Source organism: Podarcis muralis, chromosome 5 (genome assembly GCF_964188315.1).
Source record: "Podarcis muralis chromosome 5, rPodMur119.hap1.1, whole genome shotgun sequence".
NCBI lineage: Eukaryota > Metazoa > Chordata > Lepidosauria > Squamata > Lacertidae > Podarcis > Podarcis muralis.
In genome coordinates, this window is record NC_135659.1 from 25,705,721 (window position 1) to 25,730,309 (window position 24,589).

The 24,589-nt window shown below is 42.2% G+C and overlaps 1 protein-coding gene across 3 annotated transcripts in view; it reads left to right on the top strand.

Moving 5' to 3' along the window:
* CDC14A (cell division cycle 14A) overlaps nt 1–24,589 on the top strand; it is a 60,941-nt gene that overhangs the window by 19,816 nt on the left and 16,536 nt on the right. For all 3 annotated transcript variants that reach the window (XM_028732666.2, XM_028732667.2, XM_028732665.2), the window contains exons 5-10: nt 877–956; nt 15,198–15,264; nt 17,604–17,666; nt 20,005–20,092; nt 22,284–22,514; nt 23,754–23,892. In XM_028732666.2, coding sequence (XP_028588499.2) covers nt 877–956; nt 15,198–15,264; nt 17,604–17,666; nt 20,005–20,092; nt 22,284–22,514; nt 23,754–23,892 — 668 coding nt within the window. The remainder of the gene's footprint in view (nt 1–876; nt 957–15,197; nt 15,265–17,603; nt 17,667–20,004; nt 20,093–22,283; nt 22,515–23,753; nt 23,893–24,589) is intronic.

The window sequence follows — 24,589 nt, forward strand, 5'->3', positions numbered from 1 at the left end:
TAGTAGTGCCAATTCTGTCAATTGATGCAGTTGAGTGGGCAAATGTGAGGTAAGGCGATCTTTTATAAAGACAGATTTCATTCATAAGTTTATTAGCACTTTTTTTTTTGTTACTGCTTACTTCTGTAAGCCGTCATGACCTACATCTTCACTACTACAAAAGAGAAGGAAGTAATTTGATTTCCATGAAGCGTACTGAATGAGAATAGGAGTGCTTTATTATAAGAGAGTCAGGAGAAGAATACTGACTCTAATAACCACAGAAGTCAGAGGAACTAATCGTTTCTGTGGCTTCAGTGGATGTGTTATCGTCAGTATAACAGTGGATAGAACTGAACTCAGGATGTTGCAGCAAACTGGGTGGAGTTTCCTGAAATGGTCTCATAATGCAATCCCACTCATACAAAAACATGCCCTAAAACATGATTTATTGGAAAGCGAATTGCAAGCTGTGATGCTTCTATCAAACATGAGATGGGCATATCTACATTAAGAATAATGTATGTTATCCAACCATGCTGCTTAGCTAATGGTAAGAATTATGTCGGTAGAAGGTGAGGGAATATATTTTGGGCAATTCTTCTCCCCGCTGCAGCCCTTTCCAAATCTTCTGCAGCAGATCGGGGGAAGGGGACATCTCTGAAAACTGCTTCCCTCCCTGTTCCTCACTGTCTGCTGAGCAGCAGCATTGTATACAGCCTATTGGCATTTCTCTGACCGATTGAAGCATGAAAATACTCTTTAAGTCTGTGTAGAATGGCAGGTTTCATCCAATTCACATTAAGGTCTTGTTTTGAGAAAATATATTGTACCACTGCAAATACCATTTTAGCTTTTCTAAGACAGTGTGTTGCTCACGTTGGTTTTCTTTTGCAGGTAATCTCCTTAAAGAAAACACCGGAGGAAGCTTACCGAATACTTTTATCCGGATCTAATCCACCATATCTTCCATTTAGGTATGGCTGCCGCAGTAATAATACCTAACATTTGCCTAGCACTTCCATGTGTAATGCATTATCTAGTTGCAATCCTTAACAACAACCCTATAAGATAAGTCTGTATTTGATATCCCCCACATTGCAGGGGGAGCCTAAAAGACAGTGGTTTGCCTGCAGCCTCCTAGTGAGTTTGTGGCAGAGGTGAGAGTCAACCCAGGCACTTCCTGATTCATTGCTCAGCCTCTTAGCCATTACATTATGCCAGCTGTAGTTACAAATTAAACAGATTAGCTTCAAAGCTTCTAAATAGGTGTTTGAAGCTGGCATATTGTGTTGCAGTCGCTGCCTAGCATTTAAATTACCATGATACATGGATGATGTTGTGTAGCTTCTTTCGGGCACCATGATACTCCCCTTAGTCTACATTTCTCTTGCTTCATTTTTGGACCTGTTTTTCTGACTGCTTTTTGTTCCTTTCTCTTGCTACCCACCAAAGGTCCAAAGAGCTGTACATGCTCTAATTTTTTTTTCTGGCTCCCTACTTCATTCCTTCTCCCACACACCACCTTAAAAAGGTAAAGGTACCCCTGCCTGTATGGGCCAGTCATGTCCTACTCTGGGGTTGCGTGCTCATCTCGCTCTAGAGGCCGTGAGCCGGCGCCGTCCGAAGACACTTCCGGGTCACGTGGCCAGCGTGACGAAGCTGCAGCTGGTGAGCCAGCACCAGCACAGCACACGGAAACGCCGTTTACCTTCCCGCTATAAAGCGGTCCCTATTTATCTACTTGCACTTAAGAGTGCTTTCGTACTGCTAGGTGGGCAGGAGCTGGGACCGAACAGCGGGAGCTCACCCCGCCACGGGGATTCGAACCGCCCACCAAGTCCTAGGCACTGAGGTTTTACCCACAGTGCCACCCTTACCACCTCCCAATAACAAGTCTCTGGAAGATTGCCAGCACAGACCTTTGGGGTGGCAGCCCTATATTTGTGGAAGCTCTGCTAGCACCAATGTTGACAGATTTTGGGCACCAGGTAAAAATGTGTTGTTGTTTTTTAATCCTCCCAGGCATTTGGATCCTAATATTGTTGGGGTTAGGGACACGGGTGGCGCTGTGGGTTAAAGCCTCAGCGCCTAAGACTTGCCGATCGAAAGGTCGGCGGTTCGAATCCCCGCGGCGGGGTGCGCTCCCGCTGTTTGGTCCCAGCGCCTTCCAACCTAGCAGTTCGAAAGCACCTTCGGGTGCAAGTAGATAAATAGGGACCGCTTACTGGCGGGAAGGTAAATGGCGTTCCGTGTACTGCGCTGGCTCGCCAGATGCAGCTTGTCACGCTGGCCACGTGACCCGGAAGTGTCTGCGGACAGCGCTGGCTCCCGGCCTATAGAGTGAGATGAGCGCACAACCCTGGAGTCTGGCAGGACTGGCCCGTACGGGCAGGGGTACCTTTACCTTTACCTTATTGTTGGGGTTCTTGTGGCTATCTCAGTTGGAATCCTTGTGTTGTGTGAGGGAAGGGCATTTTTGCTTGGTTTTGGTGATTGTGGATCATTGGTTTTAGTGTGTTGTTGGTTTTACACATCATACATATTTGTGGTTGCCTGAATGCTGTTGTTGTAACTCACTTTGAGACTTTTCTGGTAGAAAATGACAAATAAATTCAATGATTAATATTATTTGAAAGGTTTTGGCTTCATTGATAAAAATTAGCTAAACTTTCGCTTTTGTGTTCTTTACTGTGTCAGTTGGTACATTTCTGCATATTAAATATGCATGTCTTCTTTTCAACCAGATTTAAGAGGCCGTGTCTCCAGGCTTGTATTATGGGCTTGTAACTTCTGAGGAACTGATTTGCACTTCACCGCAAAACCTAGAGAGTTAGTGTTTGGCAGATCTAGTTAAATAGAAAATGTAGGTCCAGCATGGGCTTGATGTGTCTGCCACAGCCTTGGAGCCTTATTGAGACAGATGTGAGTCACAGATGCCAATGAATTAAGTTTGACCATTAGGTAGATAGTGACAGAAGCCGTTCCTTTGTCATTATCAGAATGACTTTCTACCTTCTGCCTGAAAATGTAGGAAAGAGTTCAATGATAGGTACATAAGGCTGGCATTTCCTGACAGTCATTTTCATTAGGGCAAAATTGCTGCTGATTTAGCTGCTTAAAGAAGCTGGCTGGGTGCCAAGCATCAAAGCTTTCTCAGCACAGAGCTATTTGTAATACCTGGAGTTTAGATAGCTGCCAGGAATGTATTCTGAGCTGTAGGCATCAAATATTTAAAGCAAGGGCAACTTATCAATGATAGCAATGCTATTTTGAAGCCTACATAGCTACTGTGTGTGCTCACTTGGTGGGGTCAGTGCATGGAACATGGTAGTTCTAGCACATACACGGTTTAGTTATTTACTTGTTTTTTTAGTTGAGAGCAGAATTGACTTGTGCTGCTTGGTTACTTTTCTCCTGGAGCCTGTTTATTCATTATAGGCCTCCCAGTGCCAATTGTAAAGCGTTTGACACAAACTGCTTGTTTTCCCCTCTGAAATCTACCTGGGAAGGGACTGGAAGTGCGGCTCAAACATGCACAGTCTCTTCATTGTGTTCCCCTGCAGGAATACCCAGTTTTGATATTTTCTTTTCCAGCAGCAAAGGTATCAGGTGAGCATGATGTCTATTCCTGTCTCTACCTGGGTACGATTTCAAGAGAAACGCATGTCTGAATGTAATTGCCGGGTAGGAATGGAAGAACAGAAAAAAGATACATATTTCCATGATCCAAATCAGCTTGTTGTTTGTTCCAGAACAACAAAAATACTTTTCTTCATTTGTAAAGATTCTCAGTTTAAATGACTGTGGATACCAGGATTTCTCAGTCTAGTTACGGGATGCCATTATAAGACACTTTTAGGAGATTTTTACATTGTGATATCTATTAATGGGGAGGGTTCTTGTAATTTTGTTTATAAGGCAACATGCCTGTCTCTTGTGCTTCAAGGAGCATTAAGAGCAGCTTACAAATCACATAATTAAAAACAAAGCCAATACTGAAATAACCAAACAATTATAAAGTACTCCTGGGCCTAGAATCAATAATCAAAAACCAGAACTAATTCTAGGAGGCTATCTAGACCAGTGTTTCCCAACCTTTTTTGGGCAAAGGCACACTTGTTTCATGAAAAAAATCTCGAGGCACACCACTATGCCAGATGGGGAAAGGTCACTTTTTACTTATGTAAAAAAAAAATAAAAAAATAGTAACAGCATAGAAGGTAATGGTTAGGCTAGCATCCCTCTTCCAAATATGCTAGGTTTTTATTTGCAGGGACTGTTCTACATGGGAAAGCATTCAGCACTGTCATTCTCCCATCTGCCATCTGAATTGGTACTATTCTGGGTCAACTTACTCTGCTGCATGTGTAGATGAAAATGGCACCAAGTGTGGGGGAGGGGGCAGAACAGGTTTCAGATACAGGATATTAAGCATACACGTACTTCAGATTGAACTGGTTGCTTGCTTTGCAAGTTTTCATTTCCCAAATGACTGCCTTGGCAAGCGCAATACCTACCAGGCTCAACGCCGGTCTCGCGCTGCCGCTTCCCGCGCTCTCAAGGACCCGGGAGGAGGAAGGCGTGAAGGGAATCCCGAAGGCGCGAAAACCTCGCGCATGCGCAGGACTTCTGCCTGCGACAGCCCAGTAGGCTGGCCGAAGCGAGCGGCGATGGGATGTGGGAGGGAGCTCGCTCGCCGCCCCGCGTGTGCCTATGTGGGGCACGTTACAGCCCCGTGATGTCAGCGCCACGCAGGCAGCCAGGCAGGCAGACGGCGAGAGCCCCGCGCTGGGCGGCCTCTCCTCGCCGCCGCCGCCCCGCCTCTCGCCGCCCGACTCGCCCGCCTCCCTCCAGACAACATCTCGCGGCACACCAGGCAACGTCTCGCGGCACACTAGTGTGCCGCGGAACACCGGTTGGGAAACACTGATCTAGACCTAATACCTGATTATCTAAAGTGAATCAGATTGCTGGGTATCTTGAGATAACAAATTCTACAATCCAGATGCTGCTACTGAGAAGACCTACTCTCAGGTCTGTTTTCTGCACCTCCTAGGCACCAGGACACAATCATTGCACGATCGAGTCTCTTGAAATATGTAGTATTAGTTTTCATTCAAGTAGATCTGGTTTCATTTAGCTCAATGACCTGGAAAATCTTAATCTGCTTAGAAATCCAGACATCATTTCATTTTAGGACTGCAGGGGCAAAAGACTGCTGAAATATCAGTATTCAGCTAGATCTTATATACCATGCAGCCAGATTCCAACCTCTGTGCATGGTGGAAAGACAGGGGAGAAGTTAATGCTGGCTGAAGGGATTAATATTGCATTGAGGGCATTTAACGTTAGGTTTTTAGTCAAATCGCTTTATCAATGCCAGACCTTCTAGCTTCCCAAAGGATCTGTTGCAGTGAAATACGACTGCATTCTTTCACAATAGGCAGCGGTACCCATTTTATAATGCTCAATATTTTGTTTTATAGAGTTTTCATATATGGAAGTGCATAGCTCCAGTTTTTCTGCTTAGCCTTTGCCCCTTCATTAAGCAATACAAACCACTGAGGAGAGTCTGCCACAAGCGAATTGACTGAGACTGCCAGTGGACTGCAATAAGGGGAGGTTCAGCCGAATGTCCCCAGTGCTCCCTTGTCTCTGCCTCTTTGCATTCCAATGGTGCCGGATACAATCACCTGTGGCCGGCCCAGGGTACAACAGCTGAGTAAACATTGACAGCAGAAAAGGACCAAGCTGTATAGGAAAATAGGTGTACACGCAGCTGTCCTTCCTGTCCCAATTGGAAACCATGGAAGTCTTCCAAAGGCAGTCACTTCCACTCATTCAGAAAACTCTTGATTTTAGTTATTTCCACTCTGCCTCTTTAAGGCAAACTTTCACAAGGTAGTTTACAATTAAAATGTCAAAACCAATACAACAATGGAATATCGTAATAATACAGCGAGGGGCATTTGAATAGAAAGAGCGACAGATATAATTGTCAATAAAAAGCTTGGTGGCATACAGAAATTTTTGAATCTCCTTAAAGGCCACAAGAGGGGGCCCATAGAGTTCACAGCAATTGCACAGGTGTGGGACCACCACTGGGAAGTCCCTAGTACCCACCAGTCTGCTCAACTTTAACAGCGGGCAAGGGAGCATTGCTTCATCATGTTAAAGTATATCTGGAATGTTATGTCTATGCTATCCATGGCTAACCCAGTGCAGTTTGCTGCCTAAAGCAAAGGACAAGGTGGTCCCCACTCCCAATTCCACATAGAGAAGCTGGCTGGACTGGCAGTTTAATCTTTCTTCAACACTGGTCATTGCATAGCATCCTCCACTTGACTTGAGGGCAGTAGGCTAACCTAGTGGGTACAAAACAGCTTGGGTGGCCCCTAGCATCTGCTGCCTGAGGTTGGTTGTGTTTCTGGTAGAGCTTGTCTTAGCACCAACATAAAGCAGTTATGCACGTGCAAATCAATGAGTTGGGGGGTGGGATCTGATGTTTAAAACTTGAGTGAAATTATGGGTAATATTGAACTAAGATTTACCCAGAGTAGACCCATTGAAATTAATGGATCTAATTTAGTAACGTTCATTAATTTCTCTGAGTAAAACTTAGTCGAATACCACCCAATTGTTTTCTTAAATGTTTGGCGAAATGCCATAACTTTATTTTTATTTTATTCCAAACCCACCACCACCACAATTTGGGGTCTTAGCGAACCACTTAATGGTTTCTCTGCTTGCTGTGGCATTTGTAATTCCATAGAATTTGAATTGTAAATACAATACAACCTAAGAAATAAAAGGCACAGGGAGAATACAATTAACAATCAATATTCAGTGCAGTGGATGTGCATCCACAAATCCAGACACACTGTTGGCTACCTGAATAAAGCTCACAAACCACTGGCGGCCCACAGTTTGTAAACCACAGATCTAGGGTATGGCCATTGGTTTTATTGGGACTGACACTTTACCCTGTGATTCTTGGATAAAAAATATGTGTGCTGGTAAGTTTTGCATCTCTCTTTGTAGACACTCAATTCATAAATGAGAGAAATGACAGTTAACTTGAAACTTGGCATTGGTAGGTGCATTTCTTTCAAAAGTAGGATGGGGAATATTTAAGGCTGACTCCACTGCAAGAGTTTAGTAAAGCACATATTTTAAAAGATCACTATACACAAATGGTGTACAGCATTAGAGAATGTTTGGCACGTGAAAGCATTAGTTTGCAAGGGTAGTCTATAGTGACAGTTGCTGCTGTGGAAGGGATATATGGTGTTGCCACAGCTTTGTTAATAGTATATGGCAAAGACTTTCTGGGCTTGCCTGAACTTGCTGGATTCCTATGCAAAGGAAAATAAAGACAAGTCTTTCTGAAAGCTTCCTTTCGAAAAACCATTGCATTAGTATTGGCAGGTAAATTTTTTGATAGGAAAGCTTCTAGAAACAACAAGACTACCGTATTTTTTGTCCCATAGGATGCTCCGTCCCATAGGACGCACCTAGTTTTTTTTTTTGGGGGGGGGGGAATAAAGGAAAAAAAATTTCCCTTTATTTCCCCCCCAAAACCAGGGTGCGCACCGACCCCTCTTGCTCTCCAAGCTTCAGCGAAAGCCTGCATTCACCCCATAGGACGCACCCAGATTTCCCCTTCATTTTTGGAGGGGAAAAAGTGTGTCCTATAGGGTGAAAAATACGGTACCTCTGTAATTCCAAAATCTTCGCTTTGTTTTTTTTATGGTGTTATGTGGCTCTTTCAGTATTTAAATGTCAGGACCATCCAGCTTCTTTGTAGAGTTGCTAAAATTCCTCCCATAGTGTCACACACCCCCTCCCAATATGCAGGGGGGGGGAACTGACTGCTATAAAGATAATTCTACCTAAACAGGACCTTCCTGCATAACTTTTATTTATTTTCCCCCCAGGTGTTCATTACTTACTTTTGAGAAAAGGCAAGTAATAGGGGACATAACAGAAGGGTGTAAAATTACACACGAGATGGAGAAATCAGATAGAGAAAAGTTTTTCCCCTATTCTCTTAACGCTAGAACGGGGGTCAGCAAACTTTTTCAGCAGGGGGCCAGTCCACTGTCTCTCAGACCTTGTGGGGGGCCGGACTATATTTTGGGGAAAAAATAAAATGAACAAATTCCTGTGCCCCACAAATAACCCAGAGATGCATTTTAAATAAAAGGGCACATTCTACTCATGTAAAAAAACACTGATTCCCAGACCATCCGTGGGTTGGATTGAGAAGGCGATTGGGCCAGATCCGCCCCCCCCCCAGCCTTAGTTTGCCTACCCATGCGCTAAAACTTGGGGACATCCAATGAAGCTGAGTGTTGGAAGATTTGGGACAGACAAAAGAAAGCGCTTTTTTCACACAGCCCATCAACTATGGGATTTGCTCCCACAGGAGGCAGTTTTGGCTACCAACAGGGATGGGTTTAAAAGAGGGCGAGACAAACTGATGGAGGAGAAGGCTATCAGTAGCTGCTTACCACAATGGCTACGCTTTGCCTCCATGCTTGGAGACAGTATGCTTCCGAATACCAGTTCGGAGCCAGTGTGGTGTAGTGGTTAAGAGCGGTGGACTCGTAATCTGGTGAACCGGGTTCGCTTCCCCGCTCCTCCACATGCAGCTGCTGGGTGACCTTGGGCCAGTCACACTTCTGTGAAGTCTCTCAGCCCCACTCACCTCACAGAGTGTTTGTTGTGGGGGAGGAAGGGAAAGGAGATTGTTAGCCGCTTTGAGACTCCTGAAGGGGAGTGAAAGGCGGGATTTCAAGTCCAAACTCTTCTTCAGTTGCTGGAAAAATAAATACTGTACATAGCAAGTGAATGATAGCTTATAGCAGTGCTGGGGAACCTTTTTTCAAGCAGAGGGCCACATTCCCTTCCAAGGCTGCATGCCGATGGTGGATGGAGCAGAGACAAAAATGGGTGGAGCAGTAAATGTAAATATTACCTTTGTACGATAGACTAGTTTTTACACACACACACCTCACTCTATTCTTTGAGGCAAGCAGAAGTTGTTTTCAGGGTTCAATGACACATTCTAGCCAGACAAAAAGAAGGAAGGAAGAAGATGTCAGGCCATTGGTGGATGTGACCTAGAAAAAGTCCTGGGGGCCAGAGAGAGCCCCGGGAGGCCACATTTGTGCCCCCCCCCTCCAGGCCTGAAGTTCTCTACTCCCGGCTTATAGGTTTGTAGTGTCTGAAATCTTGAATATATGTTCAGTCTTTCTTCAGGAGAATAAGTTGTCAGTAGGAATAAGGATTTACCCACAAAGGATAAGATCTCTCACTACAATATAAAACATGGACTTGGTATCTGGGCAGCAGTATTAGGTGCCTTGTAATCAGACATCGTGAATAAAGGTCTTATTGTACACAGAGGGATAAAGACAGTATTTACATGCAAGTGGGAATGGAACGGCTGAAAGAAAGTGTTAAAGGTGGTACGAGGTTTCTAGAAAAACAGCTTTCAGGAAGAAAATTGCACTTTCCCACTTCACTTACCGCCCCCTGCGCACAGAATCTGCAGCAATCTTGGTAGCACCTTGCACAGCGTCAGGGCTTGTGCTTGTGGGAGCACTGTTGCCATAATATACCAGTCTGCCTGGGGCTAGGGCCTTTGTATATACTGTTCTCTAAAGCTTAAATTCAGCACCAAGGATGATACATCATATGCCAAGAGAAGCTGGATTCTGCTGGGTTTTAAACCTTGAAAATACACAGAGGTCTGTTTCCCACCCTTACCTCATAGAAAACAGGAGACTTGTTTGTTCTTACCCTATCCACTGGTGTGTGATATTTCTCCAGCCATTGCCTGTCTTTGCAGTTATAAGCCCCAGAAACTTGCTTTTTCAGTGAAAGCTGACAGGTCCTCAGGATGCTGAACTGAGTGGACCACGCAATTAAGCAGAAGAGCAAAACATGATAGTGAGCCAACAGCAGCGGCTGAAGCCTTTAAACACTTGGGTTTGTTACATTCCAGTAGAAATTATCATATGAAAAAATATAGAAGGTATTGCAAAAATAGAGAAGGGGAAGGATGATTTGTTAAGAGATGTAAAGGCAATATAAAGTTAAGAAATGCATAAGAAGTGATTAAAACGGTGGATCATCAGAGGTGCTGATGGAAGTCTAAAAAGATTGTATAAGTGATAAGTTTTTTGGTACATTTTATAATTTATATGTTAAAATCAATATAAATTATTTTTTTAAAAAAATAGAAGGTATTCTCTTTCGCACACACTTGTGTTAAAATGTGATGTGATGTGAGGGATATTAAATTTAACGGTTCACATTGAATAACTATTGTTTATTTTGTTTCATAAACTTTATACACCTCTTAAATGTAAAAATCCTCAAAGCGGTTTATAAAAAGATAAATTTACTAACAATTAACAGCAAGAATATAAAACAAATCCAAATATTAAAACCAGCAATAAACTACAAAAACAGATTAAAACACAAATTACCTATCCAGAGTTTTATTTCAAGGTCAGTGTTGTTGCAGATCTGGAAGCTGGTACTCGAGAAGGCTCAGCTTCGGCCCTAGAGCTGCCATGTTTAGTAAAAAAGAAAAAGGGGAAAAAATCAATTGTCTCTTTTAAAAAAATCAATTGATTAATAGGACGGCATACTTTCAAGAAATGGTTTCGGTACAATTGACAAATGATTATCAAGTTGCTTTGTGGCTTTATTGTATAAAGGTCTGAGTGTGAATAATAATTATTATAAATTAATCTGGTTGTCTATAATAGTAGCAACTTCTCGCTGATGTTACTGGTGGTTCTGGCAGTCTTGCCCTTGGTAAAGAGCAGACCATTCCTGTAAGCACCCTTTGCCTCCAAATCCCACCAGCTCCAGGAGCAGATCAGTTGACCATGTCCAGGACAGGGCATTTCCTGCCTAGACAGTTGACTTGATGGTTGTTAGAGTCCTTTATATAGCAGCTTAAGAAGCTGGTACAGTGGTACCCCGCAAGACGAACGCCTCGCGAGACGAAAAACTCGCAAAACGAAAGGTTTTTTCGTTTTCGAGTTGCCTCGCAAGACGAATTTCCCTATGGGCTTGCTTCGCAAAACGAAGCTTGCCCAGGGGACAGCGGGTCTTCTCTTTTGAAGCAAGGGGCGGCGGGGAGAAGCGATCTTCTCCCCGCAGCCCCAGGTCCGGGGACAGCGGGAAGCGCTTCCCGCTGCCCCCGGACCTCTTTTGAAGCAAGGGGCTGCGGGGAGATCGCTTCTCCCGGTGCTCCGAAGCCGGGCGGGGGGGAGGGAACACCTGCCCCCACCGCCCGGCTTCGGAACGCTGCCCCGAAGCGGGGCGGGGGGGGCGGGAACACCTGCCCCAGCCGCCCCGCTTCGGAACGCTGCTCCGAAGCGGGGCGGGGGGGCGGGAACCTCGCACCCCGCCGCCGGGCATCGGAACGAGGTCCTGGACCTCTTCTGAAGGCAGGCGGGGGCAAAAGTCTTTGCTCCCCCCGCCTGCCTTCCCGGGACAGCGGAGACTTCTCCGCTGCCCCGGGCGATCTTAAAATGCTGGCGGGCGGGAGCGAAGCGTTCGCTGCCGACCCCCAGCATTTTAAAATCTCCTCGGGGCAGCGGAGAAATCGCCCCGGGACAGCAGGGGCTTTTAAAATGCTGGCGGTCGGCAGCAAAGCCCTCCTGTCCCCGGAGCTTGCGGGGCGGGAGGTGGGAAGAAGGGCTTTTCTTCCCACCGCCAGCCTTCAGAACAGCCTTCTGAAGGCTGGCAGTGGGAAGAAAAGCCCTTGTCCCCCCCCCCCCCAGCCTTCAGAAGAGGTCGGGGGACAGACTGTCCCCGGACCTGGTCTGAAGGCGGTTTCCCTAGGAACGCATTAATTGATTTTCAATGCATTCCTATGGGAAACCGTGCATCGCAAGATGAAAAAACCGCAAGACGAAGAGACTTGCGGAACGAATTAATTTCGTCTTGCGAGGCACCACTGTACACAATTGTCTGAACACAGCCATTTTCCCCCCTGAGAGAGTTGTATTATTCATAAGCAGATCTGATTAAAACTCGTGATTAATCAAGTAACGCTTTTTACGTCGGCCTTGCAGAGTGCATCAGAGAATTTGCACTTTATGCTTTTCCTTCTTGAGAGTAATTGCAGCCTGCCTTCACACATCTGGGATTCCTTGCACATCTGGCATTCAGATTTTGTGTTAAACATCCAATCATTGCCTATTGCAAATTCAGGTTCCCTTGAAGCTACCTTTACAACATCCTCCATTAGCTAATGTGGTTAAAATACTTCTTAATTCTTTTAGCATTGCTTGCCTTAGCCGTATTATGGCAACTAAAGGGGAAAACATAAGCCTGTTCATCGGCCAGAGAATGTGTTGCAGGGAATTTCCTTATTCCCCTCCACTCCACAAAGAACAAACAGACTCCTTTAGCTGCCACTTGCCCTAGGACTGCTAAACCAAAGGGAGACATACTTTGGCTTCTGTCACCAGCCAAGGCACCCACAGTCACTCTGGAAGACTGCCCCCAAGTTGCATTCAATTAACATTTACTCAGAGTAGGCAGTGCCAGATTTACGTATAAGCTAAGCAAGCTATAGCTTAGGGCCCCACTCTCTCGGGGGCTCCCCCAAAAAATGAAAGGGAAAAAACCTGTTCACTTTCAAAATATAAGATAAAAAAGCAAATAAAACCTACATACAGCAACAGTGTTTTGTGTTGTGTAGGTTCCTATTTTGTTTTTAATATGTAACGCAAGGAAGTTTTTAATATGTAACGCTGTACTGTTTTTAACACTGATTGGGAGCCGCCCAGAGTGGCTGGGGAAACTCAGCCAGATGGGCGGGGTATAAATAATAATAATAATAATAATAATAATATATTATTATTATTATTATTATTATTATTATTATTATTATTATTATTATTATTTACAAATGGCTTTAGATACCTATTAGGTCCATAAATTACCATATAGCTTATATTCAACACAAAAAACAGCAACAGTTTGTTGTTGACAGAGGACAGCTGGACATATAAAGGGCCCCATTACCTTCAGTAGCTAGGGCCTCATCAAACCTAAATCCAGCCCTGAGAGTAGGCCTATTGAAATCAATGTCCATATCTAACTTAAGGCCTGATAATTTCATTGGAGTGAATAAGCAGTTGCTCCAATACTTTCCTTCCTTTCCCTCACCATCCTCTTTTCCATTTGTTATTTTATCTGTTAGATTATCTTTTACAGACCATCCCTGTCTTAGAAAATGTTAGGTTCTTTGTGCGTTAATAATAATAATAACAACAATAGGCTTTCAGACTAATACTGGTTTCTTATCAAGTATCTAGCCTTATTTCTTCTTTAACTAGCCCTGGCTAGACTGTCCAAAACACAGTAAAGCGTCACTGAATGATGAATGATTAAACAGGAATCTATATTTAGATTTGGATTCTCAAAGCTCAGGAGGTCATGTCATCAGTTTGACTTTTCCCACGCAAACGTTTCAGGCAAGCATTATGTACAGACTAAGTTTCAGTAGCCAGCATATGGTGCATTAGCAAAAGTCTTGCTTCTGCTGCTTCTGTGAATAGACTTTCCAGATAAATGCCATACATATTCTAAATACAGTATTACAAAAACCTCATTAAATAGTATTGTCAATGGATGAAAGATCATTCTGCAGTGCACGGGCAAGGTTTCTCTTTAACTTGGTTCCTATCGCTTCTTCTTTTGTAGCAATTAGCAATATATGTGTGTCAGGGAGAAGATGCAAATAGCCCTCTTGGAGGTCAGGGGTGTGGGTGCACATTCAGACATATCTAAGAATACTTATAATGGAAAACTGCAGAGTATTGAAATTAGAGTTGAAAGTGAATTATTCTCCCAGCTATTTGTGCTGATCTGGTGAAGCACAGCCAAAACTGCTATCTACATTGCAGTTCTAATTTCCCATTTGCAGTGACCACCCTAAATTTATTAATATCTATTTAAATGAAGGGGAAATAGTCCAAGCAAAGTCTGTGGAGTACCCATTTTAAGTAGAATTGACAAACATTTAGTAAGATATTGTTTGATTTTTATGCTCCCTTTTTGTCTTCAATGTTATACAGTGGTACCTTGGGTTAAGAACTTAATTCGTTCTGGAGGTCCATTCTTAAACTGAAACTATTCTTAACCTGGAAGCACCACTTTAGCTAATGGGGCCTCCCGCTGCCACCGTGCCGCCGTCGTGCAATTTCTGTTCTCATCCTGAAGCAAAGTTCTTAACCCGAGGTACTATTTCTGGGTTAGCAGAGTCTGTAACCTGAAGCATCTTCAACCTGAAGCGTCTGTAACCCGAGGTACCACTGTACTCCCTCCCCCCCCCCAAGTATTTTAAATGGTGAGGAGTGGTGAAGTATACATACAGAAGCAGAGAACTATCATCTTAATTGTAATTTGACATACTAATCCTGTGTGCTATGTATAGTCCCGATTTTGAGTAATCTCATATATGTGTAAGGCTTCATAGAATTTTATGAAGCGTACAAACAAGCAAAACCTATTTCTTAATCCAGGAACATATAGTGAATATAATAGTCTGAAAAGCTGGTTTGGGGTGAGCATCATTTACCTTCTCTTCTTTCTGCCTTCAGCTTTCTTTTGCGCCATGTTCCATTCAGTCTCTGGAGGGAACTGTGATTTAAAATAGTAGCAGTAAAATACACTTGAAAGGTGTCTGTAGGACTAATTCCAGAAGTGTGAATTATATTTAAGTAGCCAGAAGTGCAATGACTAAAGTGCTGGACTGAGGCCAGGGGACCAAGGTTCATATCCCCACTCTGCCATGAAGCTCACTGGATGACCTTCGGCCAGTCTCTATCTCTCAGGCTGGCCTACCTTATAGGGTTGTTGTTACAGTAAAGTTGAATGTGAGACAGGAGAAACATGTATGCTTCCTTGTATACTTGGTATACAAAGTATACATGTAGCTAATAATCAATAATAAAAATCAATTACTTTCTATTTGAGTTCATCCTATTAACATTTTAGATGAACTTACCATCAATAAATTGAGGAGAATTGTGTGTAGAAGTGTTTTCATGTGTAACCTTCATGTTCAGGTTCAAATTTCAGAAATTTAAAACATTGCCATCTATTAAAATCGGGTATGATAGGTAGATGTTTTTGTATTTATCTGGAATATGCTGATATTTCTCTTTTCGTAGGGATGCCTCATTTGGGAACAGTACATATAATCTGACTATTCTGGATTGTCTACAAGGAATAAAAAAGGTAACGTCACAAAATGCATTTGAAAGAGAAATCATATCCTTAGGCACATGCAGGTAAAAAGGTAAAAGGTAAAGGACCCCTGGATGGTTAAGTCCAGTCAAAGGTGACTATGGGGTGTCGTGCTCATTTTGCTTCAGGCCGAGGGAGCTGGCATTTGTCCACAGACAGCTTTCCGGGTCATGTGGCCAGCATTACTAAGCAGCTTCTGGCTCAATGGAACACCGTGACGGAAAACAGAGCGCATGGAAACACCGTTTACCTTCCCGCCACAGTGCTATCTATTTATCTACTTGAACTGGTGTGCTTTCAAACAGCTAGACAGGTGCACTACTCAGTTTTTTTTGTAGTGACCTATAGTGGATGCCCTCATTGGACAAAGCGACAGAACTGCTATATCAGCTAGCCTTGCTATATTATCAGCTGCTATATTAACCCACCCTGACATTAGATGTGGCATTCATACATGTGACTGTGTAGCAGCACCTGTGTCTCAGGTTTTTGCTTCCTTTCTCCCTTCCCTCCCAGTAACTCCCCAGGAAGTCAGTTTCTGGAGGATGGGGCAGGTTATATCAGAACTGTTATCCTTTTTAGGTAAAATAACTGCCGCATCACAACCACCACTGCTCAGGATGGCATGAGTGGCAAGGCTTTATATACAGTGGTGGCTCCACAACCCCATTCAGCTGCAGTGCTCTATTGACTGGGAGTTAGGATTGCTCCCTGCATTTAAGCTTTTAATATATACCACACATTCAGCTGTCTGTCTGAGCTTAGGGCCCAGTGTTTTTGATTTTCGGAAGCCAGAATAAATTAACTAAAATGCATTTTCAGCTCATCCTGCTCTGTGCTTCTGATGTTATCCAACAGAAACCAACAGCCTTATCATTGCCTTTTTAAAAGTATAATGATAAAAAATAATATCTGGTAATGCTGCTTCTCCACATCATTTAGATCTAAATAATGCTTTGTAAGCAGCTCTTGTATATTTACCATACCATACATACCCAATACGTGTCTGAGCACAATTCAAAGTGTTGGTGTTGACCTTTAAAGCCCTAAACGGCCCTGGCCCAGTATACCTAAAAGAGTGTCTCCACCCCCCATTGTTCTGCCCGGACACTGAGGTCCAGCTCCGAGGGCCTTCTGGAGGTTCCTTTACTGCGAGAAGCAAAGTTACAGGGAACCAGGCAGAGAGCCTACCTGTGAAACACCCTCCCATCAGATGTCAAAGAGATAAACAAGTATCTGACTTTTAGAATACATCTGAAGACGACCCTGTTTAGGGAAGTTTTTAATGACTGAGGTTTTAATGTATTTTTAATCTTTTGTTGGAAGCTGCCCAGAGTGGCTGGGGAAGCCTAGCCAGATGGATGGGGTAGAAATAATAAATTATTATTATTATTATTATTATTATTATTATTATTATTATTATTAAAGATGAATTTTGTAAAATAGCTCAATCATGCCTTAATGGTTAATTGTAAATACAGAGATATAGCTAGATATAGTAATAGATTCATTTTTATCATATCTCTTACCTAGCCAGCATAAAGGAATAATAATCCAGCAATTTAAATCTTTCATTGATTCTTTTTAATAATATCTGATGATTCTACTGAACTATTTGATTTGTGTTTGTTCATTTGAAAATAAATTGCTAGATATTTAATTTGTGTACAGTGGTACCGCGGTTTACGAACTTAATGTGTTCCGGAAGTCCGTTCTTAAACCGAAACTGTTCTTAAACTGAGGTTCGCTTCCCATGGCCAGTGCCCTTCCACCGTTCTTAGACCGAGGTAAAGTTTGCAAACCAGGACGCTACGTCCATTTTTGCAGAGTTCGTAAACTGAATAGTTTGTTAACAGGACTGTTCTTAAACCGAGGTACCCCACTGTATTAGTATCAGGAACAGAATGTTTTTAGCAATACTATCTACAGTTCATGTAGATTAATTCCAGATCGTTTGGATAGGATGGTATGTCTTACAACCAGAAAGTATATTACAGTTCAACAAAATTGGGAATATGGGGACAATTGATTATTCTGATTAGTGTCCTTAGAGATGCATCAAATGCGTAGACACATGTTTTCATTTCTTGCTTTACTATTTGAACCCCAGAGATAAATCTTTTTAACCTAATTGGTATAGTTTAAAGGTTCAGTAGCTAAGGCAAGTAATAGAGGGGACAAGGGAGACGCCTAAAAAAAATAATCCTATGAAAACTGCCTTCCTTTTGTCCCATATATTTGACCAGCTTGGTGCTCATTCAGATTTAAATGGTTCAAAATGTCCTTTGGGTGGTTGACTGTGAACTTGACTTTTCCCCCCCCCTTTCTAGGCCTTACAGCATGGATTTATTGACTTCAAGACATTTGATGCAGATGAGTATGAGCATTATGAGGTTTGTGCGTCTTCTGAACTGAATAGTTTGCCTGAGTTTCAGCATGCACTTATTAAGCACACCTAGTTCTGCTTTGTGGCGAAGCTTGGGTTTTTCCTAAATTGTAGGTGCCGCATAATTGGTGCATTGCTGCTTTCTTTCCCAATTACCTTCCAGTTATTGATGCATTTCTGTCTCAGTAAAAGAGCAAATACAAAGAAGTGAAAGGCTGCTGAGTGCCATGGCATGATCCACCTATAATTTGATTAGAGCAGGGGTCAGCAACCTTTTTCAGCCTTGGGCTGGTCCACCGTCCCTCAGGCCATGTGGTGGGCCGGACTATTTTTTATTTTTTTTGGCGGGTGAACGAATTCCTATGCCCCACAAATAACCCAGAGATGCATTTTAAATAAAAGCACACATTCTACTCATGTAAAAACACCAGGCAGGCCCCACAAATAACCCAGAGATGCATTTTAAATAAAAGGACACATTCTACTCATGTAAAAACACGCTGATTCCCGGACCCTCCGTGGGCCAGATTTAGAAGGTGATTGGGCCACATCTGGCCCCCGGGCCTTAGGTTGCCCACTCCTGAATTAGAGGATCTCTATTGCATGGTACTGTGCAAATGCCATCCTTTAAAAAAATGAGTTTTCAATATAAGGGGGGGGGGACTCCTTCTCTTCTCATTTTCTCTTCACTTAATCCGAAGAGGGAAATGTATTCTTAGGGTAGTTGACCAGTGTTAAATGCTACTTATGTCTACCTGGTTTTTAGCTTGTGGAGTTGTGAGTAATGGCTATTGCATGCCTCAAGTTTACTGCTGCGTCATTTTACTGGGCAAGTAATGTCACTTCTATTTGCCTTGCACAGTATTTTATGTGTTCTAAGTCTGAAACATTGTTGTTTGAAGAGCGTACTTGAGAATGTGTATTTAGAACATGTCTGGTCAAGTTTTTCCAACAGGAAGAGTAGGTAGGTGGATTAACCAATGGTCGCATTGTGAAATGTTTGCACTACTTGCTAAATATTAACTTTGGGGTTAAGTTTTTTTAAAAAACCTGATGCTTCCAGAAGCACCACCTCTTGTCCTTCAAAAAAATTTAATTTTGAATCTTTTCTATATAAACTTTTTCATTTAAAATTTGCTGCCTTCATTTCATCTCAATACAAATTGCTAAGAATGACAGTGTCACTTATTTTTAATGCTTACAGAGATTTAGCTTCACGCTGTATCTAAGCAAACACACTGGCCAGGATCTAAAGAATTAATAATAATAATTATAAAATGTGTGTGTGCCGCTCTTCAGCCGAAGATCTCAGGGCGGTTAGCAACAGAAAAATAAAAAATGAGAATACAAAAATGCATAATAAAACAAAAACAAAAGAGCTGCTTAAGGCCTTACAAGAGGGGGCTTGGACACACCTAGCTGAGTTCTGGAATTCTTTTTAATTTCGCATGCCCTATGACATCCTCTCTTTCAAAAATAAATTGCTATTCAGCATAGGTGCTTGCAGCTAGAAAAGCAAGTCTTAAAGCTACAGTAGGCTCATGAACCTAGTTCCACATGCAATTCCGTGGATCCTGGACCCTGTTATTCACTTCCCTTAAATCTGCCGTCTGCACCCAATTAAATATGCCTAGGCCTATTGAAGACCTTGGAATTCTGTTTGTGTGTATGTAAAATAGAGGAGTGTTTTACAAAATAGTGAACTACCACAGCCAACCCTGTCTCTGTTACAAGTATACCTGTAAAATTAAGATTTTATTAAATGTGCACTTTAAAAAGGAACATGAAGTGGCTTTTAATACATTATTGTGGTACTCTCAACATCTAGGTTTAAAATGGAAACTATTGGGGATGGATGGTACCCAACTTGGTTGTTCCATTTGTATCCTACCTGATGACTTCAGCTGACACACACCCCTGCTTCATCTCTGCTTCACACTTGGCATAATAAGAGGCTGAAGCATGAAAGTGATAGTTGGCAAGAAGCTTGTATTTACCACATTAAAAAAACAAAACAAAGCTAATTGGCCTTAATTTGTCTTCCCTTAAAGATTAGTTTTGAAAGTCTTAATCATGTCACAGACTTCAATTGCCGCTCTTAACTGGAGGAAAAGAGATTGAGACACTTCTTTGGTCCTGGAAGAAGTGCTTTGGGTAAAATTTGAGCAAACTGACAGATCTTTCCAAGTAGATATTGCAAGCAGGTAAACTGTACAATGTCAATACAGCTCTCTCTTATGAGCAGACAACAAATGAATTTTCAAAAGCTCTGCAGAAGAGGATGTTGTTCAAAAACTATTGTGAAGATAAATATTTTTCTAAGTCTCTGCTTTTGTTTTCACTAGCGAGTTGAAAATGGCGACTTCAACTGGATCGTCCCGGGAAAATTTTTGGCATTTAGTGGACCACATCCAAAGACCAAGATAGAAAATGGTATCTGTTTTTCCCTGTCTTTTTTTTTTTTTTTTTTTTGGTAGAATTGTGTGTATTTTGCATGACTAGTAAATTGACTCGGATCTATTGATCCACATGTGTGAAAAGTAGATATTGAGACCTTGCTGTATGCACAGGAACATTGTATGCACCCCTTTGGAGAACACCATGCTATTTGTGGAAACAGTAGTTGTGTGGATGTGTTAAAAAGCTACAAGGGTGCTTCCAAATGGGTGTTTAATGTAATGTAAGCTCATGTGCACAAGCTTTTTACAGCATCTACAAGCTGCTATTAGCATCAGTATTGACCCTCCTTATTTAACCTTTTCTGTGGAAGATCAAATATGTTATTTAAAAACCCAACCTGTTGCCAGAGACCCATTTGTGCTATTGAGCTGTTGTCTGGAAGTACCCATAGAGGCCAAATGAACATTGTTTCATGTCTGCATTTTTAAAAAAAATATAATTATCTTTAGATGAAAATAGCTTATAAGTGGGGAAGACGATGAACCTTCCTTCTTTCATTCTTAAAACTGGCAATTTGCATGAACTACAAGTTTAATTAAAAACGACCTACAAAGCTAACATCTGGGGAGAAGACAGGCACACGCCTATGAGGACTATTAAACATAAGAGTTGAAAATGAAGGCAGGACGGTTGGAGGGACTAGCCCAGCATCTATAATACCCAGATAATGGTCTTAGATAGTTGTAAGAATTCCTAAGGTTATGTTTGAACATGCTACATAAAATATGAATTCTTTATTGCCAATGAGGCAGATTCTGGGGCAGAATGATCTCCCTTCCTATGAGGTCTCTGTCAGTGGAGTCCAGGCATACAGTATGGCAGACTGAGGACTTCATGAATACATACCCTATGATTCTAATCTAGAGTGGAACCTATACAGTGGCATTATTCCCTGTTTTAGATACTGTACTGGCTAAAATAATACTCACTTCTTTTAGACCAATATGCTAGTTTTCTATTCTCCTATTCAGAATGAATGTTTTACTCCTAAAAGCAAAAAAAAAAGCAAAAATCCAAACTCAAGTGGTTGGGCACTCTTTTTTTGTTGTAAATCGTTTTCCTTTTGATGCCCGATTTAAGCACAGGGAACATCTTGCTATTAAGAATTGCCCTAGGATATTCTTGGATCTCAGACTCTTGTATCTAGCCTTAAGTTTGTTCTGCTTTCTTTAAACGAGCCATAGCTCTTATCAGTTTGGTAGCTACTGAACTATAAAACATATCTTCAAAAGCTATATAAAAAGGAAACTGTGGGGGGCAGCATAGAAAGGAAGAGCATGCATATTTCAATGTGTTGCTGAGTTAGCTGAGGGAAGAAATAGAAAATACATTAGTTGTTGTATCCCACACAGCTGTAAATGTTCTACTCTAATATACAGATACCTGGAGAGTTTTGTGTTAATGCTTGCTTTAATCAAGTCATTTTCATGGTGATGAGGAAGATGCAAGAATGCTGCATTCTGGTCTACATCTAATTGAAGAAGGGGTTTTTCCACTCATTCTTCTACCCTGTTAGTTGTTCAGCTTCTTGCAACATTAGCTAATATCATTAGTTTGTTCCTTGTTCACATGTCACTGTTACAGGCTTAGCAGTACTGTGCAGGCTTCCAGGAATGAGCTTGCAGATGCTTTGCTCATCCTCTGTATTTTCCGCTTCATGAAGATAAGCCCAAGGTTTGGCTTAGCATGACATCTGAGCAAAGACTCGTGGCTGTCTCCACACCAACCATGAGCTATAAACCAAGATATGGCTACACCTCATAGTTAGGTGAGAGTGCATAACACCAACATGCTAGGGCAACCTTGACTATGGCAACACAGCAGATTATATCTATATATCTATATCTACGTACATCTATCTCCAAGGAAAGACCAAAGCAGTGAACATTTGCACGGTCTCACTAAGCTATATTTGACTTAATGCGTTGTGCAAACTAAGGTTCCGTGACTGAAAGTTTATTGACTACAATTTTAGGCCGCTCAACTTTGTATACTTTTCTTAGTAACGTTTGCTTTCTTTTTACAGTATGTTGATTACATTAGTAATGTTCGTTTTTAAACAAAAAGTGTTTAAAGTCTGGTGTTGTAGTTGTTGTCTGTGCCACTAGGAAGTTTTTGGAGGTTGTATACAAACAGCCAGGCATTCTCGCTCTTCCTGTTACAGGCTACCCTCTCCACGCACCGGAAGCCTATTTCCCATATTTCAGGAAGCACAACATAACAACTGTCATAAGACTCAACAAGAAGATTTATGAGGCAAAGCGTTTCACAGATGGTGGGTTTGACCACTACGACCTGTTCTTCATAGACGGAAGCACGCCGAGTGACAGTATATTGCAACAGTTCTTGACCATCTCCGAGGAAGCAGAAGGTGCCATAGCTGTGCATTGTAAAGGTGAGTTCTTCAGAAAGGAAAAGCAGTTCAGTGGTGTTGTATTCTGGCACGAAGAGGAATAAATATTCAGGTTTGAAAATAGCATCCTCAGATCTTAATTTTAAAAATGCTGCATTGGGTAAAATAGTCTAAATTATGAAAAGCTTCAACTGATTTTTGAGCAGAAATTTCATAATGGTTCCCGCTGTTTTTAATGCAGACCCTATTTTATTCCACTGAGTGATGCTGTTGCCTCTATTTTTAGTGAAGCGTGTCTTTTCAGTATTTTTAAAAATTATCTTGTACACATAGAAATTACTGTTCTTATGCTGTTGGGATAGCAGTGATCAATTTCACCATTTGTCTATGGTGTACTATGGTTATTTGGAAAGCAGGGATGTAAAAGTGTAGTGTTGCCCTTTCCTCTCTCTGTGCTCCTTCTTTCTTGTTAATAAGCTGAAAGCAGAGGGCAAGGTGCTTTTTTGGCTTTTGTTCATTTTCCTTTAAAAAGCCAATCAGCTTCTGTTCTTGGGCCCACAACCATCCTAGAGATTCATTCTCCCTACTGTCTTCTGAAGGAAAAACATCAGCGTTTCTTTTGAACTGCAACAAACTTTTCCAGAACAAAACTACCGTATTTTTCGCCCTATAGGGACACACTTTTTCCCCTCCAAAAATGAAGGGGAAATGTGTGCGCGTCCTATGGGGCGAATGCAGGCTTTCGCTGAAGCCTGGAGAGCGAGAGGGGTTGGTGCGCACCACAGCAGTGGCAGCTAATGACGTGTGACAGAAACACTCCCATGTCCCGAAATCTTCACACCATGTAAATAAATGATCTTTCCCATTAAAAGGGAAGGGAGACCTTGACAAGGTAATGCCTTTTCGTGTGACGCCTCCGTGGCAAACATCACATATAGTTTCACTTTTTGCATACGCCTTCAGTTTGACTTGCGGAGCAAAGCACTATACCTTTCGTTCAGTAGATTTGCCCAGAGCAGGAATAGAAAGGGCAGTGGAGGTTAAGACAGGAATTAGCAGGGCTCTGTGGGATCTAGCAGGATGTTTGTACTACGATGGCTTCCTGGTGTTTAAAATAGACATCAGTAATGTTCTTTTGTAAAACATTAGCACGTGGTACAAGGAAACAAGTTTTATGAAATATCACACATTTAGAGGAATTCGTCGATATTCTTAAACGCCTGTAGTTCTGTACCTAATATCAATTTTATGTCTCTTCCCCACCCCATATTCTCACTGTAGCTGGGCTAGGAAGAACAGGGACACTGATAGCCTGTTATATAATGAAGCACTATAGATTCACACATTCTGAAGCCATTGCCTGGATACGAATGTGCAGGCCAGGTTCTATTATTGGACCCCAGCAGCATTTCCTTGAAGAGTAAGTATGACACCTCTGTTAATCATATAATTTGCTGTTCCACACCAGACACTTTCCCCTCTCTGTAGAGCTTAGCAAGTCTGCTGCATGAATGCCAGATTATTCAGTGGCTTTCTTAGAATTCTCTCGGCTGAAATTGCGAGTACGATTCCTGCTCTGTACTCTAATTTATTGAAGCTCCGATTTATTGTGTTACGCAGAGTATGATGGCTATTGTAGCTTCAGGGCATGGGTTAAGAAGTTGTAAAGTACTTTAATCCTCCTGCGTGACTTTTTGGCTGAGCATAGTGAGTCAGTATTTTGTGTGCATTTGTAATGTGATATCTTTGTTGATAACCGCAGACAGCTCAGTCGGTAGAACATGAGACTCTTAATCTTCGGGTCATGGGTTCGAGTCCTGCTGGGGGTTGGACTACATGACCCTCATGGTCCCTTCCAACTCTACAATTTGTACGAATTGTATGAATTAAGGTATCAGGATGTACTTGCAATTCTGTCATGAATGCACATAACTTCTTTCAAAGCGGAATACTGGCCCTTTTCTCCTATGTGTTCTTGAAGAGGGAGGAAAGATCTAAAATATATTTTCTGGATTCACTCAAGCCGTAGTACACATAGGAAAAAACCCCCACAAGAAGTAGTAGGGCTACCCACTTAAGATGATAGATTGGCCATCTGATTTGCCTTACGGGATTTG